The sequence below is a fragment of the Scomber scombrus genome, chromosome 14 (genome assembly GCF_963691925.1).
Source record: "Scomber scombrus chromosome 14, fScoSco1.1, whole genome shotgun sequence".
Taxonomy (NCBI): Eukaryota; Metazoa; Chordata; class Actinopteri; order Scombriformes; family Scombridae; genus Scomber; species Scomber scombrus.
The window spans coordinates 231,627-254,757 of NC_084983.1; the positions used below are offsets into that span (position 1 = coordinate 231,627).

At 40.6% G+C, this 23,131-nt stretch overlaps 1 protein-coding gene across 1 annotated transcript in view; it reads left to right on the top strand.

Moving 5' to 3' along the window:
* Positions 1 to 15,785, top strand: part of ska2 (spindle and kinetochore associated complex subunit 2) — a 33,326-nt gene extending 17,541 nt beyond the window's left edge. The window contains exons 4-7 of the mRNA XM_062433550.1: positions 436 to 510; positions 3,503 to 3,618; positions 6,063 to 6,290; positions 15,606 to 15,785. Of these exons, the coding sequence (XP_062289534.1) occupies positions 436 to 510; positions 3,503 to 3,618; positions 6,063 to 6,290; positions 15,606 to 15,699 (513 nt within the window). The 3' untranslated portion in view covers positions 15,700 to 15,785. The remainder of the gene's footprint in view (positions 1 to 435; positions 511 to 3,502; positions 3,619 to 6,062; positions 6,291 to 15,605) is intronic.
* The last annotated feature ends 7,346 nt before the right edge of the window (positions 15,786 to 23,131 follow it).

Consider the following 23,131-nt stretch of genomic DNA (forward strand, 5'->3'; position numbering starts at 1 on the left):
CTCTACTCAAGATGTCAATACACCATTAGTTGTTAACATAGCAAAAATAGAATTCCTGAAAGCTAATAAAGCTGTATTTCGCATAAAGCCCCTTTAAGAGTTTATTCATTGCATTTTATGTGGTTTGTTGTATTACACCATTATATAAAAGTATTACAAATTTCAAGTTGTTTACTCTGTTTGTAAATAGGAACACATTGTCCTACTTTTATACGTTATTTCTGTAGATAACATGTCTGATTTGGTTTCTGAACCACTAACCTACTGAAATGATGGCTGTGTTTCAAAAAGAACAGATGTGGACGCCTTGGTGTAAATGTACTAAAAATGCCAATGACATCACAGAAAACTACATGCCATGGCATTTCATTATACAAAATGATATTATAGCTGTGGTTACAAACTGTTGACTTTGTCCTTGTAAACATACTGCAGGTTCAGACATTGACAGAGTCAGAGCATGAGTCAACAGAGTTCCTTGGTTCCGCCATCAGTCAGACCACAACTGAGGTAAGACCTGATCAGCTCCCAGAAACATTTATTTGTAATGCTAACTTTGTGGCAAAGTTAACTATTTTGAAATAATAGTCACCATTCAATGAGGTGAAGTCAGCGTCTCTTTAATTCAGCAATACACAAATCTTACACAGACAGCACATGAACAATCAACAACAATTCTGTTAAAGAGGTAGCAGATACTATTGTTAATTTCTTAGATTCTTGGTAGTTTGTTGTGTAAATAGAGTTTTATACACATAAAGATGGCATTTTCTGTTAAAAAATAGTTTCAGGTCAGTTACATTGTTTTGTCACTAGATCTGGCAGCTTTTTGAACCCTTTGGTGACTTTGTCTGCATGCAGGTATTATAGGAACTGGATACAGGATTCGAACCTGTTCATTCGAAAGAAAATTAATTGGTTGGCACATAAAGTGATTTTAACAAAAAGTTTTCTAGCTTCCAAGTTGTGTGGTCTGCTGAATATATGAATCATTCCTGCATATATATAAAAATTATGAAATCATCATATCATAAAAGTCCACCATTGACCTTTTCAGCAGTTCTGCTTTTAATAATAATAATAATAATAATAACTTCGATTTATATAGCGCCTTTCAAGATACCCAAGGTCGCTTTACAAGAGTGGGAGTAGGGGGGTAAGGGCAGGGTGGGGGTTTAGGGAGGGTAGGCAAGAGAGAAGAGGTGTGTTTTGAGGTACTTTTGGAACTGTGACAGAGAAGTAGCGGAACGGATAGGAGGGGGCAGGGTGTTCCAAAGGGTAGGGGCAATAGCACAGAAAGCCCTGTCACCAAAGGTCTTGAGTCTGGTGCGGGGAGTGCTGAGTAAGTCCTTGCTGGTGGAGCGCAGGGACCGTGACTGGGTGTACGGGTGGAGGAGGTCAGTGATGTACTTGGGTGCCAGTGAGTGAAGTGATTTGTAGGTGAGGAGGAGGATTTTGTAGCTGATGCGTTGTTTGATTGGCAGCCAGTGGAGTTTCTTGAGGATGGGGGTGATGTGCTGCCAGGGCTTGGTGTGGGTTAACACCCTGGCAGCTGAGTTCTGGACATACTGCAATCTGTCTAGGGCTTTGTTAGGCAGCCCAGACAGGACACCATTGCAGTAGTCCAGACGGGATGTGACAAATGCATGAATGAGGGTTTCGGTGACTGAGTCGGTGAGTGACGGCCGGAGTCTTGAAATGTTACGGAGGTGAAAGAAGGCAGATTTGGAGATGCTCTGGATGTGGAAACTGATGAGAGTGTGGGGTCCAGGATGACGCCCAGGTTCCGCACTTTGGGAGATGGGGAGGTGGTACAGCCGTCGATGACCAGGGTGAGGTCTCCAACCTTCCTGAGCAGTGGTGCTGGGGCCACCACCATGAGCTCTGTCTTGTTGGTGTTGAGTTTCAGAAGGTTGTTGGTCATCCAGGTTTTAATATCGTGCAGACAGTTGTTGAGTTGTATTGGTGGGAGTTGTGAGGAGGGCTTGGTGCTGACGTACAGTTGGGTGTCGTCTGCGTAACAGTGGAAACTGAGTCCATGGTTGCGGATGATCTGACCGAGGGGGAGCAAGTAGATGGTAAAGAGGAGGGGGCCAAGGACAGATCCCTGGGGGACACCATGGTTAACTGTTGCAGTGGTGGAGTAGGAGCCTTGCAGAGTGATGTATTGTTTACGGTTGGAGAGGTAAGACTGGAACCAGGAGAGAGCAGTGTCGGTGAGGCCAATGAGCTCAGAGAGACGGGAGAGCAGGATGGGGTGGGAGATGGTATCGAAGGCAGCAGAGAGGTCAAGGAGGATGAGGATGGAAACAAGGCCGTTGTCTGCAGCAATCAGGAGGTCGTTTGTTATTTTGATGAGGGCGGTTTCGGTGCTATGATGGGGTCTGAAGCCCGATTGGAGAGGTTCAAAGAGCTCATGGTGGGACATGTGATGTTGTAGCTGGGCAGCCACTGCTCTTTCCAAGATCTTAAACAAACTAAAGAAACCACACTCTTCATGCCACCCAGTACTGTACTACTTGATATGTTTTTTTATAGTATAACAATGGAGGTCTATGGCACAGAGGAATAAGATACATGAGGCTTTGACAAAACACAATACTAAGTTCATTGTTGGTTTGGATCCAAACACAAATTTTGCTGACAGTAAGACAACTATACAAAGTCACCAGCCTTATACCTGAGCAGCACGTGTGTCACAGACCCTCTTGCTTTTCATTTCTGCACCCATGTTCACAGGTTAGAAAAGCCACACAGTGCTTCATGAACATAGAGATTTGGTGTGTTACCTTTTTTTTCTGTGTGACATGCAGTTCTCTGTAGAATATGTCACAGACTTAATTTTTTACACTTCTGGTATCCGTTTCAAATTAAAAGCCCTCTAGGGTTTCTGTGAAAAGTGTCCTATTTCTTAACAATGTTTTTAATGTGAAATATTTGCAGAACCTTGTTGTGGGAAATTACCATATATTAGTGGAGACCTGTCTTTTATTTTAGGAAATACGGTAATCATAGCATAAACTCCACAAAAGCTATAATCATATTATGTTAATAAGTTAAAAGAGCATCAGGTGAAGGCAGTATTTTTATGGTGTGTGATGCAAAATTCCTATTGTAAGACATCATGTTAAAATGTAAAGGTTTAACTAATTATTTCGCTAGATAGTTTCACAAGACTCTCTTGAATGCTGACCCTGTGTCTTAAGTAAGATTTCTCTATTGATTGAAAACAAATCCCTCTCGTTCTCATATTATTTGAAACTGTCATAAATGCATAATTCAGATGTCAAAGACCAAATCCAGCATTGAACTTTACTTCCATTCTTTCACATATGCTTTATCCCAAAGGGTCATAAAGTTGCTTTCTTAATCTTACTCTGTTTCAGTGGGCAGGAATCTTCTGTCCCAAACAGGATTCTGAGATTATTCAGTTACTTGACACAGTTGAGTATGACACTGATGATTGCAACCTGAAATCAACTTTTTTAACGTTTTCTTCCAGGTGCCTCCCTTTGTAGAAATGTCTGGCCAACAACACCCACCAAGTAAGTCTCCTACCCTCAATTCTTTCCACAGCCCTAGAATAGACAATCTCTGGTCCAGACTGAAATATCAGCTGTAGGATGAATGGCTATGAAATCTTTTAAACACATTTAAGTTCCCCTCAGGATGAAGTTTGGGGATTGGCAAGTAAGTTTGGCCTCTGGCATAATAAAAGAAAAATTTGAAATATTCGGCCTTATGCCAAGTGGATTCTGCTCTTTTGTGCCGATGTTAATGTTTTTCATAAAGGGTTGAGCAGAGTTGTGTGAGGGTGTGGGTGTGTTTAATTAGTGCTGTTGAAAGTAACCGCTGAAACAATCAGAAAATAACATTTTATTGATCTGGTTCACTGGCTTTCTCGGTCCCAATGCTCCCTCACTTCATTCACTCTCAAGCTCACTCGACCACAGCTGTCCTGCCTCTGTGACTTTACCTCTGCAGCCGTTTCTGTTAGGGATGTCCCGATCCAGCTTTTTGCACTTCCGATCCGATACCGATATTGTAGCTTTCAGCATCGGCCGATACCGATACCGGCCGATCCAAGCATGTATTAAAGATTAAAGATATTTACTTATTTTGTTGTTATACTCATGTTGAAAAGGGTTTTACTCTTAAGAACAACTAGCCAACTTAATTAGGTTAGTTTGAATAATCCACAATGGTTGGTAATGAGAAGCTGACCTGTTTATTCTTAACAGGGTTAAATAAACACAAAATAGTAATGAATAAAAATAATAAATAGTCAATTAACCACACAAATTGAATTGGCATCAGTGCTCTGCTCTTGAACAACAAGAGTGTAAACCAAGGCTTAAAAAGCCATCAGTGCAAACAATATTGTAAACTGTATGAAAAAAGCAAAACACACAAAAAAGCTGAGTAGAAAATAGATAGTGTGCGCTAGGTGTGCTGAAAAACGCGGACCGGATTTGGGGGGAAAAAAGCTGAAAAAAACTGGAATGGATTATCTACATCGGGGGGCTGGAAAACACGGACCGGAGTTTTGAAAACAAACTGGATCGGGAGTCCGGATCGGGATTTTCCCGTGCAGGCCGATCCCATATTGATATGCTTTTTTTTGCTAATATCGGCGGCATCCCTAGTTTCTGTACCTTTTATACAGAAGAGGGAGGCGGAATAAAGGCGCAGCATTCCCGCCTTGTATGGCCCACACTAATGGCGCTTTTCCACTACACAGTTCCAGCACGACTCGCATCGGTTCTTTTTGCGTTTCCACTAGGGAAAGTACCTGGAACCTGATACTTTTTTAGTACCTGCTCTGGTGAGGTTCCAAGCGAGCCAAGCCGATACTAAATGTGACGTCACCAGACTACCGGCCACTGATTGGTCAGAAGAGTTGTCGCTGGAAGCGTCATGAGCCGTCCCACACAAGAATCAAACACAGCATTTTTAAATACCGGCAGCAGCGTTACAACTATACACGGCTCAATTTTCTTGCTTAATGTGTTACAAAAAGCCTCATACAGCAGCAAGTACACCATCGCCTCCATGTCCTCCATTGTTTATGTGTTTGTGTCGCGCATAAAACGAAGTCACGGCAGTTTCACGGAGCTGTGCTATGACGACCCCGCCCACGTTGAGTAGGTACTATTTTGTAGCCTACATTAAATATGGATCTCACAGCACCACTACTTAATTCACTAATGTTATGCAACATATTTTTGTATTTGAAGTAAATTATTTGTTCAATTTTCACATTATTCTCTGTAGGCGACAAAACTTTTGTCTTGCCAAAATCAGACCTTTCTGTGTTCATTAAATGATCAATCTTTCTTCAGTGAAGCAAATTTATTTTAGTATATTAAACATAATTTGGGAGGTTTTTAGCTTTCATATGAGCCATTTCTAAAACCAATGGATTAATTAAAAGTCAGGTTATAAGCTGTTCTACAAAATGGATAAGTGACAAGACTTTTGTCAGCAACTCTAGATCCTGCTAGTCAGGTTGTGGTGGCAGCTTAATTGCATAATTAGTTAATTCTTTCAAATATGGCTGGCTACAACTGGCTAAAAACAGAAACTGTCAGGAGGGACAGCTAAAGTTATCATGTCATGATGAAAGAGCAGAGCCACAGATAGAGAGAGTGGGAAATTGGAGGCAGAAACAGAGGGATGTGTTGGAGAGAAGCCAGGAGGAGAAACTGAGTGGGAGTCAGACACGGGTAAGACGTGAGACCAGGGAGGCCGAAAAGAAACAGGCAGCACATCAGGAGCATACAGGCACATCATCGAGCCAATGAGGCAAAAGGGACAACAAGATTGGGCATCAGACTGGAGGGGGAAAAGGGAAATATGAATGTTCTAGGTCCAGGCTATGCTAAGAGCAATGTGACAATATGGCAGATAAGTGGCGAGATAGTTAAAAGGGTTATTTTCAAATAATGTTATATATGTTATGTGTTAAAATGGTGCCGCATACATTTTCTTGCTATTCTACTGTGTCGATCTTTCCATGAGGTGGAGGTCGACATTTAATGGCACATGATGTTTTTTCGCAGTCGAATCAATTGTAGTGTACTTGTGCAGTTTTACATATTCTGCCATCTGTTGACTGAATTGAAATTTCAGACTGAACTCTCCGCCCTTGTGTCCATAGACTATGTATATGAGAAGCCGAGTAAAGCCATGTTGGAGGTGGTTCCTCTCAGCATACGATCTGACATCAAGCTGGCCGACCTTAATGTTTTCTACAAGGAGCTGCAGCAGCATTTCAGCAAAAACAACAGGTGTGAAAATAACTGCAGTGAGTGTGGTGGAAAACTTTACTGAAGAACATATTGATCAGAGTAAATTGGCTAATTCTAAGACCGCTTCATTCTCTATTACAGGGCGGATAATTTAGTGTTCAGAATTTTGTTCCAGTCATATATCTTAACAGGACTGGTAAAGATAGCAACAAACATATAGGTACACTTAGGGCCCTAGTTTAACAATCTTAATCAGGGATTAAAGTTATACGTCGCTACTATGGATTTCCGTCAATTGGACTGCCAAAAGGCAAAATATGAGATCAATGAAGATCTGATGAGAATTATAAAGGTATAATAATAATACTTTTTTATGTGATACTCTACATATTATCACAACAAACACACAGAGCAGACATGGGCAGCCCGCAAGTCAATTTCCAAATATCACTAAATTTTTAAAAATGGTGTTCGAAGCAAGCAGATTATTACTGCATTTAAATTACTGAGTGAAGTCATAACAACTCTTCACTGCTGTTTGTCTGTCTGCTGCACAGAGGACCCAGCTCCGCCCCGCTGAGACAGAGGAGAGTAGCAGCTAACGTTAGCCTCTACTGCAGTTTGCTGTCATTGCGCTGTTCTCCTCTGCTCTCAGGAGGGCCTGGTCACTGTAGGAATACTACTACTTTATTCCGCCTCGCCGTTCTGTATAAAAGGTCCAGACACTGAACGGGGGACAGAGTTGCTCCGCTAGTAAGCGGCTACAGGATGCGTTATTAGCGGCTGTGGTCGAGCAAGCTAGAGAGTGAATGAAGAGAGGGAGCGGTGACAGTAAAACCGGTGAATCAGGTCAATAACACATTATTTTCTGATTGTTTCAACAGCACAAATAAACTTCCCCACACACCTCCACTCAACCCTGAAGCTCAGCCTCAAACCTCTGAACCTGAAACACCAGCGTGCTGTTTAAAACACAGCAGCAGCAACATTATGCTGGTTTTGGTTGGTTCACTGTAAGAAAGTCTTAATGAGAGATCTTCTTTATGGCTATGATGATGATCTCTGTATTAAAGAGTTGTATGTTTCACCGCAGAGCTGAGCCCTCAGTGCTGCTCACACAGAGACAGTGAACCAGGTGAAAAATGAAGATGACAGCTACACTCCTTATGTTACTGTAAGGGCAATAAAAGCTACCAGAGTAAAAAAACAAGAAGAGTCATTTAATTTAATCCATCCAAAAACGAGTGGTTATTTGATTTTTGTTTTGAAATACCAACAATTAAACCGAAATACAAGCTGTTTTTCTTTTTCCTGGTAAAATAGGGATGAGCAGAAATTAAATATGGTTTAATTTTCTTTTTTATAACTTTCTTTTTTTATCAAGCACAAAAAAACACAAACATGTATCACTTGGCAGCTCATCAGAATTTACATGTAGATATAACATTACATAAAATATATTGGACCTTGCATATGTGGTATAAAATTAATACTGGAAAAGTATGAAAAAATAGTAACAAATAAAAGGCGTAAAGATAATATCAGAACAACTTTAGTTTTCTTCTCAGTGAGAAAAATACATTGTTAGGGGCAGCCATCTCTGTTGAAAAAGGTCTGTCTTCAATTGTACCTGGGCAGTCATAGCCTCCATCCCATATATTTCCCTTAATTTCTGTTTCCATTGTTCTAACGTGGGCAGTTGTGGTTTCATCCAATTTAGTGTCACCATCTTCCTTGCAGTCATCAGGAGTACATGCAGCAGATACATGTGGTTTCTAGTACATACCTCCTCTGCAACCAGATCTAGTATAAAGTGTCTCAGGTTCCAGAAAGGAACCAATTTAAGACAATCCCAGAATATATGGGAGTGATCACCAATCATACCACATTACCTCCAGCAATACCTTGCTGTAGGGCTGTCTACACATTTAGAGAGTACCAGAGGTGTCCTACAAAAACGTATTTTGGTCTTCCAGTCAAACTCCTTCCACATATTAGTGCTTATACCTTTATGACATCCAGTACATAGCATTTCCCATTCCATATCTTAAATTATAATATTCAGCTCCAGCTCCCATTTGTTTTTAATGTGGAAGGTAAGTCCATCATTAGGCTCCCATAGATATGGGAAACATGGTTCTTGGTGGGAATTTGGTGTCTAATTATATTGATAAAATATGTTTCAATGTTTGTTGGCAAATTACAGATTATGTTCCAATCTCTATGTTTTGTGATGTAATGCCTAATCTGGAAGTACCTAAACAGGTCAAAGGATGGCAATTGAAACTTTTCCTGGAGATATGAGAATGGCTGCAAAATGTTTTCACACAATAACTGTTCAATAGTCTTTAAACCACTGTCTGCCCATCTCTTAAAAGTGTTATCCGTTATTGAGGGGAGGATTTCTATATTTCCAACGATTTGCATAGCCCGAGAAAGGATAGCTACCCCCAAAAATCGCTTTTGAACTGCAGACCACACTTTCAAGGTATGCTTCACCCATATGTTTTGAATTCCCACTTTCTTTTGGGACTGTTGGCTCATGAAAACTAAGGTAGATAAGGGTATTCCTGGCACTGAGCTCTGTTCTATGTTAACCCATCCTGTCTCTGTGTCATTGTTAATCCAGGCTACCACTGCCGTTAACTGTGCAGCCCAGAAATAGTGTTGTAAATTGGAAAGGCAAAGACCTCCCTTGTCCTTCTCAAGATTGAGAATTTTATATCTTACCCTTGGTCTTCTATTCTGCCATATGAATTTGGATATGTTTGGAGTTTTTCCAGCATTTTAAAGGTAGACATTGGGACCCAGATAGGCAGAGATTGGAATAAGAACAGAAGTCTCTGCAATAGGTTCATTTTGACAGCCTCTATTCTACCAAAAAGCGATAGCGGTTACACATCCCATCTACTGAGGTCAGTTTTAAACACCTCAAGTAGCTTTCCATAATTTGCTCGATATAACTGTGACATTTTGGGAGTGAGTATAGTTCCTAAGAATGGCGAAAACACACTATGTAATCAAGTTGGCTAGGCCATGTCCCTGAAATCATCATTGCCTCTGATTTAGTGGGACTAATTTTGTATCCAGATACTAGACCATAATCATCCAGATTTTGCAAGAGGGCAGAAACAGAGGATACAGGATTTTCAATGAACCTTACGTTGATTCCCTCCCTCATCTTTTATACCCTGAATAAGGGGGTTACTCCTGACTAGTTCTGCGAGAGGTTCTATACTAAGAGCAAACCGGGCCGGCGACAACGCATCCCCCTGTCTCGTAGCCCTACCCAGATTAAAGAATTCCGAACAATGCCCATTGATTCTAACTCTTGATCTTGGGTTCATATAAAACACTTTAATCCTTTTAATAAAAGTCTGATCAAAGCCCATATGTGCCAGTGTTTACTCAAGGAATGTGCAATCTAATCTATCAAATGCTTTCTCAGCGTCTAAGCTGAGAAGCATTGATGGAGTTTCCCTTCCTGCGACGAGTGAGTGTAAATTTACAACTTTTCTAACATTATTGGTACCCTGGCGCCCAGCAATGAACCCTGTTTGGTCCGGGTGTACTAACTTCCTTATGCATCTTTGGATTCTGTAGGCCAGAATGGAGGTCAGGATCTTTAAATCCTGACAGAGGAGACTTATGGGCCGATATCCCATACATTGTGTGGGGTCCTTCCCTTCTTTATGAACAACTGTAATAATTGCCTCAGACCAGGATTTTAGTGGGTCGCCTTCATCCAATGCATAATTATATACCCGACAGAGAACTGGTGCCAACTTATTTACAAAAACGTTATAATATTCCCCTGAGTATCAGCCCCCGGAGATCTATTATTTTTCAGCTTACCAATACTCTGTTATTTCTTCTACCGTAATAGGGGAGCACATCCTTATAGCGTCTTCCTCTGAACCGAATTAAGAAGACGTGATATTTTAGCCTCTTTCCCTTGTATGTCCTGGCCCTCGTATAACTTTTTGTAGTACATGGCAAATGCTTCTGCTACTGCTTTTGATTGAAATGTGATTTTCTTAGTATCAGGGTGTTTAATTTTGGGTACTACTCCATTAGATTGAGCTTTGTGTAGTTGAAACGCCAGTATTTTCTTATGCTGCAAAACCCCCCCCAAAAAACAACAAAAAAACAGAAACTGTATCGAGGCACCGATTGAAGGTAAAAGTCAATAGTCCTTATAGAAAACATCCGGCTATTCTCAGACATTTATCGCTATTTAACTAAACAACCAAACTTACTTTAGCATGTCCCTCATTCATTCACAGGGAAGGATAACCTGCAGTCATCCTCCCGCCGCAAATTCACGTTTCCACCGCAGCGGCTGTCCTGTCTCCCCCGTCTGTGTTAGCCAGCTTGCTCTCAATTTTATCACGCTCTTGAACTCAGATCTGAATGTTCAGCTTCTGAAGCGCCGCGCTCGCATCCATCAGTGTCTGGAATGTCTTTTCCGTGGAGCCAACCATCATCCTCAGCCGCGCTGGATACAGGCATTTCGCTTTGACATTTCTCTTCTTCAATTCTTTGATGACATATCTAACCTGGGCACGTATTCGCTGGAGCTCCGGTGAGTAATCGTTATCAAAATAGATTTGCCGGTCACCCATCTTCACTAGGCCGTGTGTTAAGGCCTGCTGTAAAATCTGTTCCTTCACTGTGTAGTCAGCGAATCCAATCACGATGGAGTGAGGGGGTTCATTATCTTTTGGGGTCGGGGCAAGTGCTCTGTGGGCATGGTCAATTCTGTTGTCGTCTTCCTTAATTGGTAGTGATGGCAAAACGGTTGCCAGTCATTTTTTAATGAAGCCCATCATGTCCCTACCTTCGCTTCCTTCAGGGATCTGGTATAGGCGTAACTTTTGTCTTCTCGCCCTGTTCTGAGGGTCCTCACCAGAGGTGGACAGAGTACACAACTTCACTACTTGAGTAAAAGTACAGATACTCCTTGTCAAATATTACTCCAATACAAGTAAAAGTAGATTAGTCAAAATATTACTTAAGAAAGAGTACTAAAGTATTTGCTTAAAAATGTACTTAAGTAAAAGTATTAAAAAAATATCTCAGGAAATACAGGAAAGGAAAGTAGCTTTATTGTCATTCTACATAAAAAGAAAAGAAAATATGAACTGAATATCTTCAGTTAAATAGGCACTACAAGAACTTATATTAACATTTACGGATAAACAACTTAATGGCTAGTTTACTTATATCATGCATCACAGTCACAGCCAAATATGAGCCGGATAACCCACCCGTCTCTCTCTCTCTCACTTTTACACAACTTTGAAGCCTAATTTCATATATTTGCCGATTTTTTTTAATCATTCAAATTTGGCAGGGTGGTTAACAACACACTTTTCTGTGGTATGTCAAACTCAGAACATATTTATTTTTACTTTACACAGACTGTAAGTTTTACTGAGTTTTACTTTTAAAGACATTTTTAATTACTCGACCTGATATCAACCCTTGATAAAAGCAATCTTTGGATCCTACTTTCATCCATGGAGGGCCTCAGCTGTCCGTCCTTCAGAACCACGCGTATGCACGCCAAGTGGAAGATCTCAGTGAGCGTCGCCGGTCTGGGCAGGGTGCTGTGAGGATGATCCGGGTCGGCTGGCCTTCTGTCAGACTGATGGTCAGGTGTCAAGTCTCTCCCTCTCCGTTCTGATAAGTCGTAGGGTTGATCTGCCGTAAAGCTCTCTTAGGTTGATGACAGATGGAGGAAAGAGTCCAATTTCACTCGTTCACTGTTCTTTCTGGAGAGATCCTCAAAATCCTCAAAAATGTCAAAAACAGGATGAATGGAAAAGTGATGTGCTAACTGTCAAGGCCTTTTCTCTTTTCCTTTTCCTGACGAAAAATACAAGATCACAAAAACTTAGAATAAAAATTGGCGTGCAAACTAACTTAAAAGTAAGAAGAAGGTAAGTAATCGATATTAGTATAAGTAATTGACCTTGTGTTTAAAACCATACTATTGACAAAGATGTCTATGTACTAGTAGGAATAAGTTGACACAGATTTTCTCCTGTAGGAATCCAATCTGATGGTGGAAAGGGGAGTGAAGTTCTGACGTCCGAAGGAGACACCATGTTATGTTATGTTATGTTATGTTATGTAACTTTTTATGTAGTTCTGTCACTTTGGGTTTCTTCGTGGAATGTTGATGGTTTTTTGTTTCTCAAAGAGAGAGACTGTGTCAGTCTCCATATCAAACCTGGTCCAATTTACTAATCTCAGGGTCAAAGGTGACTCTGGTTAGATGATGTTCAGCCGTATGTCCGTACACCATAGACAACGTTAGGAGAGAGATGCGATGGGACTACAGCCACATCCTATTAACAGGATTTCTAAGGGTTGACTCACACTAGGCAATCGTACCGTGCCCAAGCATGTTTGCCCCCTAAAATCCGGATTATTTGGCTAGTGTGAGTGCGGTACGCTTGGAAGAGGTGTGCTTAGGCACAGTACACTTGGTCACGCATGCGTACACAACACGCGAAACGTGGTGAAGACATATAAAGCATGCGACCATCCCTTTACAACAACAGTAGAAATGGCGGCGTCGAAGGGGCTCACGTTGGTCTGATGAAGAGTTGGAGTCTTTAATAGAGATTTGGGCAGAGGATGGCATCCAGCAATAACTGGACAAGACACACAAAAACTCCGAAGTTTTTGGTAAAATCGGCGAGCATCTTGTTTGTCGTGGATACCAAAGGTCCACTGAACAGTGCCGGGACAAGCTTAAAAAAATTCAGTACCAGAAAGTACGTGATGCCCTGAGAAAGTCAGGCTCGTCGTCCGATGAAAAGGACAAATTTCGGTGGTACGTCGCCATCGACCAAATCATCGGCCTCAAACCGAGCAGCCAGCTCGTGGTTTTGGAGTCCACGCCCCGACTGCAAGGCTCCTCGACCGACGATAGCCATGGATGTGCAGTGAACAGTCAGTACATTATGCTAACTCTTGTTGTGAAAAATAGCCGTTCAAAATTTACCATTTGTGAGGTTCATGTAAGGTGAAACATTTTTGGTCTGTTAAACACTGATTCCTGCTTTTTTTTTCGTGTGTTTTCCACTTAAAATTGTCATTGGATTATATGGCCAAAAGATACTGATAAACTCGGTTTTGTGTCCAGGGTAGACCAGATTTACACATGTCTGCTAAATTCTGAGCTCTTGGCTCTATGCTCATATTGATGTTTACATTGTTTTCTCCCTCTTTTATTTTAAAGGCACACCAGAGGAGTCCGAAAACGACCAGAGATACCAACACGTCTGATGCCACCACCTCTGCCTCAGGAACCTCCAGAGCTTCTCCATGCATCTCTTTGGGAGCCTCATTTATCCGGAAAAAGGAAGAGGAGGACTGATGTTGCTGACATGATAGAGGCGTTCATGGAGATGCAGAGGACACATCATCAAGACTTTATGGAGGCTGAGCAAGTCCGTCACCGCCAGGAGCTGGAGATGTTCAGCGACTGGATGAGGGAAATGGAGGAGCATCGGCAGCAACACACGAACAGGATGTTTCAGCAGTTGCTTACTTCTGTGCAGAAGCCCTCACATGTACATTCCACTCCTCTGCACTACTCCTCTGCCCATGATGACACACTTCAGCCACATAGACATGACTACCATCACCTCTAACTTTGTTGCTATTTTGTATGCTTTTGGTTCTACTTTTGCACATGTTTGGTTTTGCACACTTAATAAAAGGTTTTTGCTAACCTCTTTGGTTTAATCTATTCATTTGAAGGAAGGGTCAATATGAGACATTTTGATATACATATGTACACATATATATATATGTGTATATATGTATATATATATGTGTATATATATATCACATATGTGTGTGTGTATATATATATATATATATATGCAATAAGAAATACTTGACATATTCAGGGTCACATCAAACTTTATTGGCAGCATCAGCATAACATGTAACAAAAGTGTTACACTACAGACTTGCAAAATATGCAGTCAAAGCATCTCCAATGGTGTGTGAAGTTGTTGCTGCACAGAAATTAGTGCAGTCCTCTCCCACATTGTCCTCTTGCACATCTGTGCCATCATGGTCCTCACTGTTGTCCTCACAGAAATTGTGAAGGACGCAACAGGCTGAGATCACAGTGTTGACGTTGTTGATGTTGCAGTCATATCTCTTCATCAGACACCGCCATCTTCCTTTCAGACGTCCAAATGCCCTCTCCACAGTCATCCGAGCCCTGCTGAGACAGTTGTTGAAAGCAAGCTGTGCAGGGGTAGTGTGTTGGTTTTCAGGTTACGGTTTCATCAGCCATGGCAGAAGTGGATATGCAGCATCTCCCAGTACCGTCACTGGCATGTTTACATCTCCAAACCTCTCTGTCATATTAGGAAACAGTGTACCACTCTGACCCCTCTCCTACAAAGATGAGTTGCCAAAGACGATGGTCGACCACACCTTGCAGGATGACAGAGTAGAAACCTTTGCAGTTGTAGTAGTCTGCAGGACAGTCAGTTGGGGCTAGAATCCCAATGTGGGTTCCATCGATAGCCCCTCCATATTGTGGGAAACCCCACCTGTCTCTGAACCCTTGAATAATAAGCTTAAACTCATCTTCTGAGGGTGTTCTGATGTAGAGGGGCAGCATCTTGTCAGCAATGACTGAAGCAACGTGATTTGCAATTGTAGCCGCAATTAGTGATACTCATTGCTCCTTTAGAATTTTTTGTTTTTGTGGAAAAAAGCTGCTTGGTATCAGGATAGCTTCATGGACTTTATTTCTGGCTGCTTGCCCTGACGTCGCTTTGTTTGGAGGTGTGTGTGCTCAGGTGTACACCGATGTGCCATGGGAATTTCAAAATAAAGGCACGTCTTAAAGATGATGATCGATGATGTTTTCATTTTCTATCGATGCTATAGGCTTGGTGATCATTGAATCGATGTACTGATGTAGATTGATGCATCTTTAAACGTGATAGGGATCACATACTGTATGTGTTATGTAGCTACCTCATCAATGATAAACACAATAAATAGACTTGTATAATACTTACATGATCCTATTCCCTCCTAAAAGTTTTGCTAATGTTGTCACCAATTTTTCACCACCATTTTTGTCACCTACTTATTTGTTTTGTCAAATCATTTGACAAAACTGATGCTTGAATTAAAATGCACTTTAAACAGATTTGCATAGTAGAGTCTGTCTGAATACATGCTATCTGAATGTAAAGGAACATTGCATCATTTGATTTAAAATACCTCAACTGAAATGATCTGTTATTAGATTACAGTAAAGGTCTGTGTAACAGTGCCTTCCTGTCTTCTCATTTCCTGCAGTGGCTCCCTCAGTGTGCAGAAAATGAAGCAGTTCCTGCAGCACCTCTCTGTAGTCCAGCCTGAAAGGAAAGGCGACTTTCACCTTGTGATTTAGGATGGATCAACAACTGGAGACTGTGTGTGTGTGTGTGTGTGTGTGTGTGTGTGTGTGTGTGTGTGTGTGTGTGTGTGTGTGTGTGTGTGTGTGTGTGTGTGTGTGTGTGTGTGTGTGTGTGTGTGTGTGTGTGTGTGTGTGTGTGTGTGTGTGTGTGTGTGTGTGTGTGATTTGGGTGCTGAACTATATAGGGTGAGCTCATTTAACGATCAAACATAAAGTGTTGTATTATAAACTGACTGGATGAAGCAGAATAAATAAGGCTGGCCATTTTCTGTATATTTCTTGGTCATCAAATCTCATGTTTGGAGCCAAACCAACAATGAACTGATGAAGTCAGACATATCTGCAGTAGATCTCCTTTATTGTCCTATAACTAATGAAAACATGTCAGTGAGCCACACATGTTCCTTCACACCAAAGACTAGTAGCTAATAGTTATGGAAGTTTGTTTAGAGATAACGTAAAAACAGCCATTATATAGCAACTTTCAGGAGTAAGGTTCCTTGCAGAGCATGCCACTGAGCATGTATGGAAATGTGGTTCTATTTACAACTTCACTAGCTTGTTGGGCTTCTTAACACAACCTGTTGACTTTGTGCTGCACTGTTAACTTCTTAAAGTACTTCAGTACAAAGTTAAGTAGATCCTGCCTTTAATGCCATCAATTTAGCTGGCATGGTCTCTAACAGTCACATTTGCCTTCACATCTCTGGAAAAATGCTGGGAAAGTTTATGTATGCAGTATAAGATTCAGAATGGGAGATATGTCATTGTTGATCTATGTTCATTTGAGGAGAGGTCATCTGTCAGTAGAAAGACAGGCTGTTTAGGTGGAAGGGTGGCTTTGTTTTAAATTTGGTTGGTGACTTTGTGTATCATTCTCATGTCCTTATACAGTCCAAAGTAAAATAAACACTTTTGTATACAATGTTTGGTTTGTCCTCATTTCATGGAGATTTTAAGCCTGAACACCTCTAATGTTGGAACCTGGTGAGTCAGTGGGACTTCCAAGAAGGTATGAGTTCTACCTTCTGCTAAAGAAAATGATCAAAAGGATTTCTGACTTGATTTAAATACAATGATTACAATTCTGGCTTCATGACTGGTCAGTTTATTTATAGCTTCAGCAAAATCATAAACCGAAAAAATTACAAAATCATGAACCTTGCTTGAAATAGAAACACTGCAGTACAAACTAAATATCCTTGGAAGTACAACAGTTGTAACAAAACTAATCTGCATTTTCACACAAACACAATATTTTCCTTTGATTGTTTGGCCGGAGAAGAGTCTGGTCCCTCTGTATTCAAGTGTCACTGATAAAACGTTACCAAAACACACAGATCAGATCTGCAGTCAGTATGTTGTCACAACTGGAAAAAACAATGATATTTTGTAATATAAATAAATAATTCAAGGACTTATTTAGATGAATGTATTGCTAGATCTGACCTTAAAATGTGGTGGTAAAACATTACGGCTATTATAGCCAAGTGGTAGATCATGAATAATAAAGCAATTAGTTCAGCTGACTTAAAGGCTTCAAATATTTCACTTCAACCCATATGATTCAGCCACAACTTCTGTGAGCCAAACATGTTTAGTCCAACTTCAAAGGCTGATGCTATCAAATGTTGCTTCGGTGACTGTAGGTTGGGAAGCTAAATAATATAAATAAGCAGGTGCAAGATGTGTTTGGTATTAACTGAGTATGCTTACCTGCACTAAATTTGTAACAGTGCCTGATTTGTTTACAGACAGCACTGACTTACATTTATTTTAGTTCATTTTATCATGTGCAGTCTGGGGAATTCTATTCCTGTTTTTAAGCTGATTGGTGGAGCAGAAACCATGTGCACTTTATAATCTGTCAAAGAATGTCTCTGTGTATTCTGCCTCCAGTTTCACAAATTAGCTGTATGTAAGAGGCTATATTAACTTGGGTAAAAGAAACAAGATGCATTAACTTTACCAGTTGACAGTATTTTCAGGTGGTAATGCTGTGTGCAGGGTCTCTTCCATCATTACCGGTCTGCTCCTCAAACACCGCGCACCTAGACATGGGAAGCACTCTGTTATTTTTTATATTGTGCAGTACATAACTACATGAATACTGTCAAGACATTTCAAGCAGCATAAAAATCGTGCACTGTGCGTATTTCTTTGCTATTCTGAGAGGCCTAGGGGGAATTGGGGTTGCCAAAATCAATCAGATGAATCACCTTACCACCAGGAGTCCTACAATGTGGCCAAAGAATTTCCTCATTCACAAAGCTGCTGAAAGCAACTTTTAGTGGAACTGAGATAACCCCTAAGCTAAGAGAAGGGCAGGGTTTAACCTGTTGCTATTGAAGACATCGTGTGTCACAACTGACCAAGTACTCACTATGTCCACAGTGATTGACTGATAGATGGCCGATCTATGTTCAAATAAATTGCATTTTGCATCAAACTAGCATCTGCTTGTCGATATTGTGTGATTTTTTGTTTTTACAGTAGATCAAACAACTCTTCATCCTTTGATGAGCAAATTCTTTACAGCACCAAGTTTTAAAGCTTTATATATTTGTTGCAGTTTCAAGTTAATCAGCCCCACAAACAGTTTCCCAGAGTGTTGTGCAAATAATCAGCTCCTGTGTTTTTAGACTGTTTCAGTTTGTTGGTGAGCTGATAGGATTCTTATTAACTTTGGCTGCTGACATACTGCAGTAAGCATATTGCCTCATTTCAAGTTGCCAACTGCGTTAAATGATACCGGTTTTTGCTGCTCTTAACTAAGTTCATTTTGCTATATTCTACATTACTGCGGATAATTACCCGTTGTCCATTTAAACCTGCGTTTGTTCTGCTCAAGCACTCTTAGGACGTACTCACACTAGGCAATCGTACCGTGCCCAAGCACGTTTGCCCCCTAAAATCCAGATTATTTGGCTAGTGTGAGTGCAAGTGTATGTTTATTGTCTGTGACTGTGACCTTCATAAAAGTAATATTTTACAAATCTGCATCATATAAACTAACGAAATTCGTTAAAGTAAGTCATTTGGTGACTTCTAAGTCATTCAGTTAAACTAAATCTATTCCTGTGAGCGTGAATAATCACTCGAAGTGATCGAATTTTCTTACTTTTACTGGAGTAAGGAGTTGATGTCTGCTTTTACTAGTCTTTTTTACACAAGTATCCGTAGTACTTTTGCCACCTCTGCATACTACACAGGCAAGACTCAGAAGAACAAGCTTGCACTTTTTAATCATAGTGCGTTGTGTTAATTGATCGGCTGTGTTGTGTTTTACCGGCGCACAGCACGTGAACACACACCTGTGCATGTTTTATGAGAGTAAACTGTCTGCCTATGTTTTAATGAATATACACTACCGGTCAAAAGTTTTAGAACATCCCAGTTTTTCCAGTTTTTTATTGAAATTCAAGCAGTTCAAGTCCAATGAAGAGCTTGAAATGATACAAAGGTAAGTAAATGGTAAATGGACTGTACTTATATAGCGTTTTCTAGTCTTTTCGACCACTCAAAGCGCTTTACACTACAACTCACTCACCCCATTCACACACATTCATACACTGATGGCAGGTAGCTACCACGCAGGGTGCCAACCTGCACATCAGGAGGAAGTTAGCCATTCATACACCGTTGGCACAGCAACAGGAGCAATTAAGGGTTAAGTGTCTTGCCCAAGGACACATCGACATGTAGACTGGAGGAGCCGGGAATCGAACCGCCAATCTTCCAATTGGAGGACGACCGCTCTACCTCCTGAGCCACAGCCGTGGTGAACTGCCACAGGTTAAAAAAAAAGGTAAGGTTACCCAAAACTGTAAATTATACTAAAACACTTAAAAATCTAGATTTTTCCTACAGAGAAATTGCGAAGAAAGTCAAGGTGTCAGTGAGTACAGTTTCACTCATAAACTGGAGGAAACTCTGAAAGGAAGAGGTCTGGCAGACCCAAAGCCACAACAGAGTCAGAAGACAAGTTTCTGAGAGTCAACAGCTTGTGTGATAGACGGCTCACAGGACAACAGCTTCAAGCACAGCTTCATAGTGGTCGTAGTAAGCAAGTCTCAGTTTCTACTGTGAAGATAAGTTGCAGGTTTGACAGGTTGAGTTGCAGCAAGAAAGCCATTGCTAAGACATCAGAATAAGAAGAAGAGACTTGCCTGGGCCATGAAACACCACCGATGGACTACTGAAGAAGCTGTTATGGACTGATTAATCAACATTTAAAATATTCTGTTCATCACGCAGGAGTTTTGTACACCGTCGAGTAGAAAGGATGGTTCCTCAGTGTGTGACATTAACTGTTAAACATGGAGTAGAAAGGATGGTTCCTCAGTGTGTGACATTAACTGTTAAACATGGAGTAGAAAGGATGGTTCCTCAGTGTGTGACATTAACTGTTAAACATGGAGTAGAAAGGATGGTTCCTCAGTGTGTGACATTAACTGTTAAACATCAAGCTAACTTACTTTATATTTATTAATATATTCACTGTAAAACAGTAGCAGCATTGAACAATGAATTGTTCAATGAAGTAGTGAACTCTTCTCCTCTTAATACCTGCAGGAAACCTGTGTAAAATGAATATATAAACTTCAGAACCGATTATTTTCTTCTTATTTTCTTCTTATTATGATCACAATTTCTGTTTTATTATTTCTTTTTCCTTACATCCGTATAATATGTTTGTGTGTTCTATGATGCTGAAAAGGATTTATTGTACATGATTAATATCTCAGCTTATATATTATGAAATGCTTAGAGACATTAAATATGTGGCATGTTTTTGTTTGCTATCAACAGCAGAGTGATGGCAGATGTTTTCCCAGAGAGGCTGGATGCAGAAATCAAAACATACATTATATATACTGCCTATTTTAAATGTAGTTTATAACTACATTTTAGTTGAGTTGAGTATATATTCTGTTAAATTTGTGAGTGAATTAAATCAGAGGGTGGAAGCCATTTGATAGTTACTGAACGTAGGAGTGGCAGTTTTCTCAGTTATTGGCTCTTGTGTTTTAACAGCAGCTCTGAGATCAGTGACCATTCTCATTTTCATTTTTCTGTTTCCTATTATGATCTATCATTCATTTTGTTGTTGCACAAATCACACTCTTTACCGCAATCATTTTCGTCATTATGAGTCTGCCCATATTTTGTGTGGATTGCACTGATAAATGAATAAATGAATCTTCTTGGCTTGTACTCACAAAGCTCTTATTGCACTTACAGCAACGTAAAGGATTTACTTGTGTCAACTCTCCACTTGTTAGTCTCTCTGCTGCTCTACTGCTCAGGCCTGCAGTCTCTTAATTCGGACACTTCCCATTTCTCCATCAGCTCCCTGTTTACGTTACTAGTTAACCTCCGTGTATACTGCAGGTGCCCTCTCTGTTGCCCCCCACCTTCTGTCACTACTGTACACCAGCATCATCCAACCCATCCTCCTGTACTGGTCATCCTGTTTTTACAACATGCTGTCCATCACTAACAGGAACAAACTAACAAAAACAACATACACCGCATCCAAGATCATCAACCATCCCACACCCAACCTTACCGAGCTCAACCACAGAGCAGTCACACGCCTCGCACAAGCAATAACCAACGACCCGGATCACCCTCTCTGCCCTCACTTCACACTGCTGCCGTCTGGTCGCAGATACAGAACTCTGAGATAGAGACGGGCACGCTTCAAGAGCCTGGTCCCGTCTGCCATCTCAGCACTCAATAAACCTCCCCTAATAACCTCATATGGACCCAGCCCTCCTGAGTGTGATATATGTGTCGGTTGTTCAATGTTCAGTGGTGTCTGTACAGTGTGTGTGTATTTACATGTTGCTAAATGTTCAGTGGTGTCTGTACAGTGTGTTTTTATTCATATGTTTCTCAATGTTAGGTGGTGTTTGTACAGTGTGTGTGTGTATGTATATTGTTCAATGTTAGGTGGTGTTTGTACAGTGTGTGTGTGTGTATGTATATTGTTCAATGTTAGGTGGGGTTTGTACAGTGTGTGTGTGTATGTATATTGTTCAATGTTTGGTGGGCTTTTGACAGATTGTGAAAACGAATTTCTCCATGGGACGATAAAAGGCTATCTATAAAATGTTCACATTACACACGTCCTACACCTCGCCAAATATTTAATACATTCAAAATTATTACACCCCTTAAAATCAAGAGGGTTTCGCGACCCCCAGTGGATCTTTGGCGCTTCCCAAGGGGGTTGCAACCCCCGGTTGGGAATCACTGGCCTAGACTGCCAGGGGACTTCCCACTATACACTGAGCTTCTCATTCTGTCTCCTCCTCTCTGTCTGTTCACATCTATATGTACCATTAATGCATGTTACTAACTTTCTCCCCAGAGTTTTTCTGCTCTCTCGTCTCACAGGTCCCTGTAGAAACCAGTGAGCGAGGGATGTTGACCCTGCTTGACACCAGTCAACCATGTCTTGATTGACACCCATGCATGCTGCATATTATCTTCAGCCATACTTCGATTATTAGTTACTATATTAGTTATTACTTTAAATCCAGTTTATAAGCAGACAACATTTTATTAACATGACATAAACCTAAGCCGTCAATCTGATCAGTGTCAAGGCTTATCAATACATTCAGTCATTTTTCTGAATATAAAATAAATTGGAGTAAATGTGAGGCAATACCTCTTAACTAATACTTTTTCTTCAGACTTGGGTAATGTACCATTCATGTGGAAATACTATTATAATCATAACTTGAACTGAATACACCTGGTTTATTGAGGAAAATAAGGAATGCCAATGCCTTTGTGGGGAGGGCTGAGGTGCTGAAGATGAATATTCTTACTCATGCAGTTTCCATCAAGCTGGTTTAAGTAGTTACAACCTCTGTTCTTGTCTTTTTTTGTGGTGTAATAGGAAACTTAAACTTAAAATAAGCCTAAAGAAACTTTTAATTCCAAGACAAGTGTGGTCTGGCTGTGTCATACATCTACCAACATTATTTTTCTTACAGTGCCAGATATCCTATTGCATGGGTTTATGATAACCCTGATTCAATGGGCAGTTGGGATTGGCCGGAGAGACAGATTATTGTTAGTCTCGACAACAATATTTCTTTGGCTTCTTTATGTTTTTTTCCAAATCCTCCTACAGAACTTGACAACCCAATTATGATTTTTTCTTCTAGAATTGCTAAAGGAATTTCAAAAACATTAAGAAAACCCAGGAACCTCATTATTGGGTAATACATGTATACTGATGCCTCATGTGACCAATCAGAGAACCAGTATAAGGGGCTAGGCGGAGTTAAGAACCAGCAAGTTCAGCTGAGATGTCTGACTATGTTGCTAATGATGTAATGGTTGACATAAAATAAAAGCAGACGTTGAGCACAAATATGTGTGTCAGCCAACACTTATTTGACAG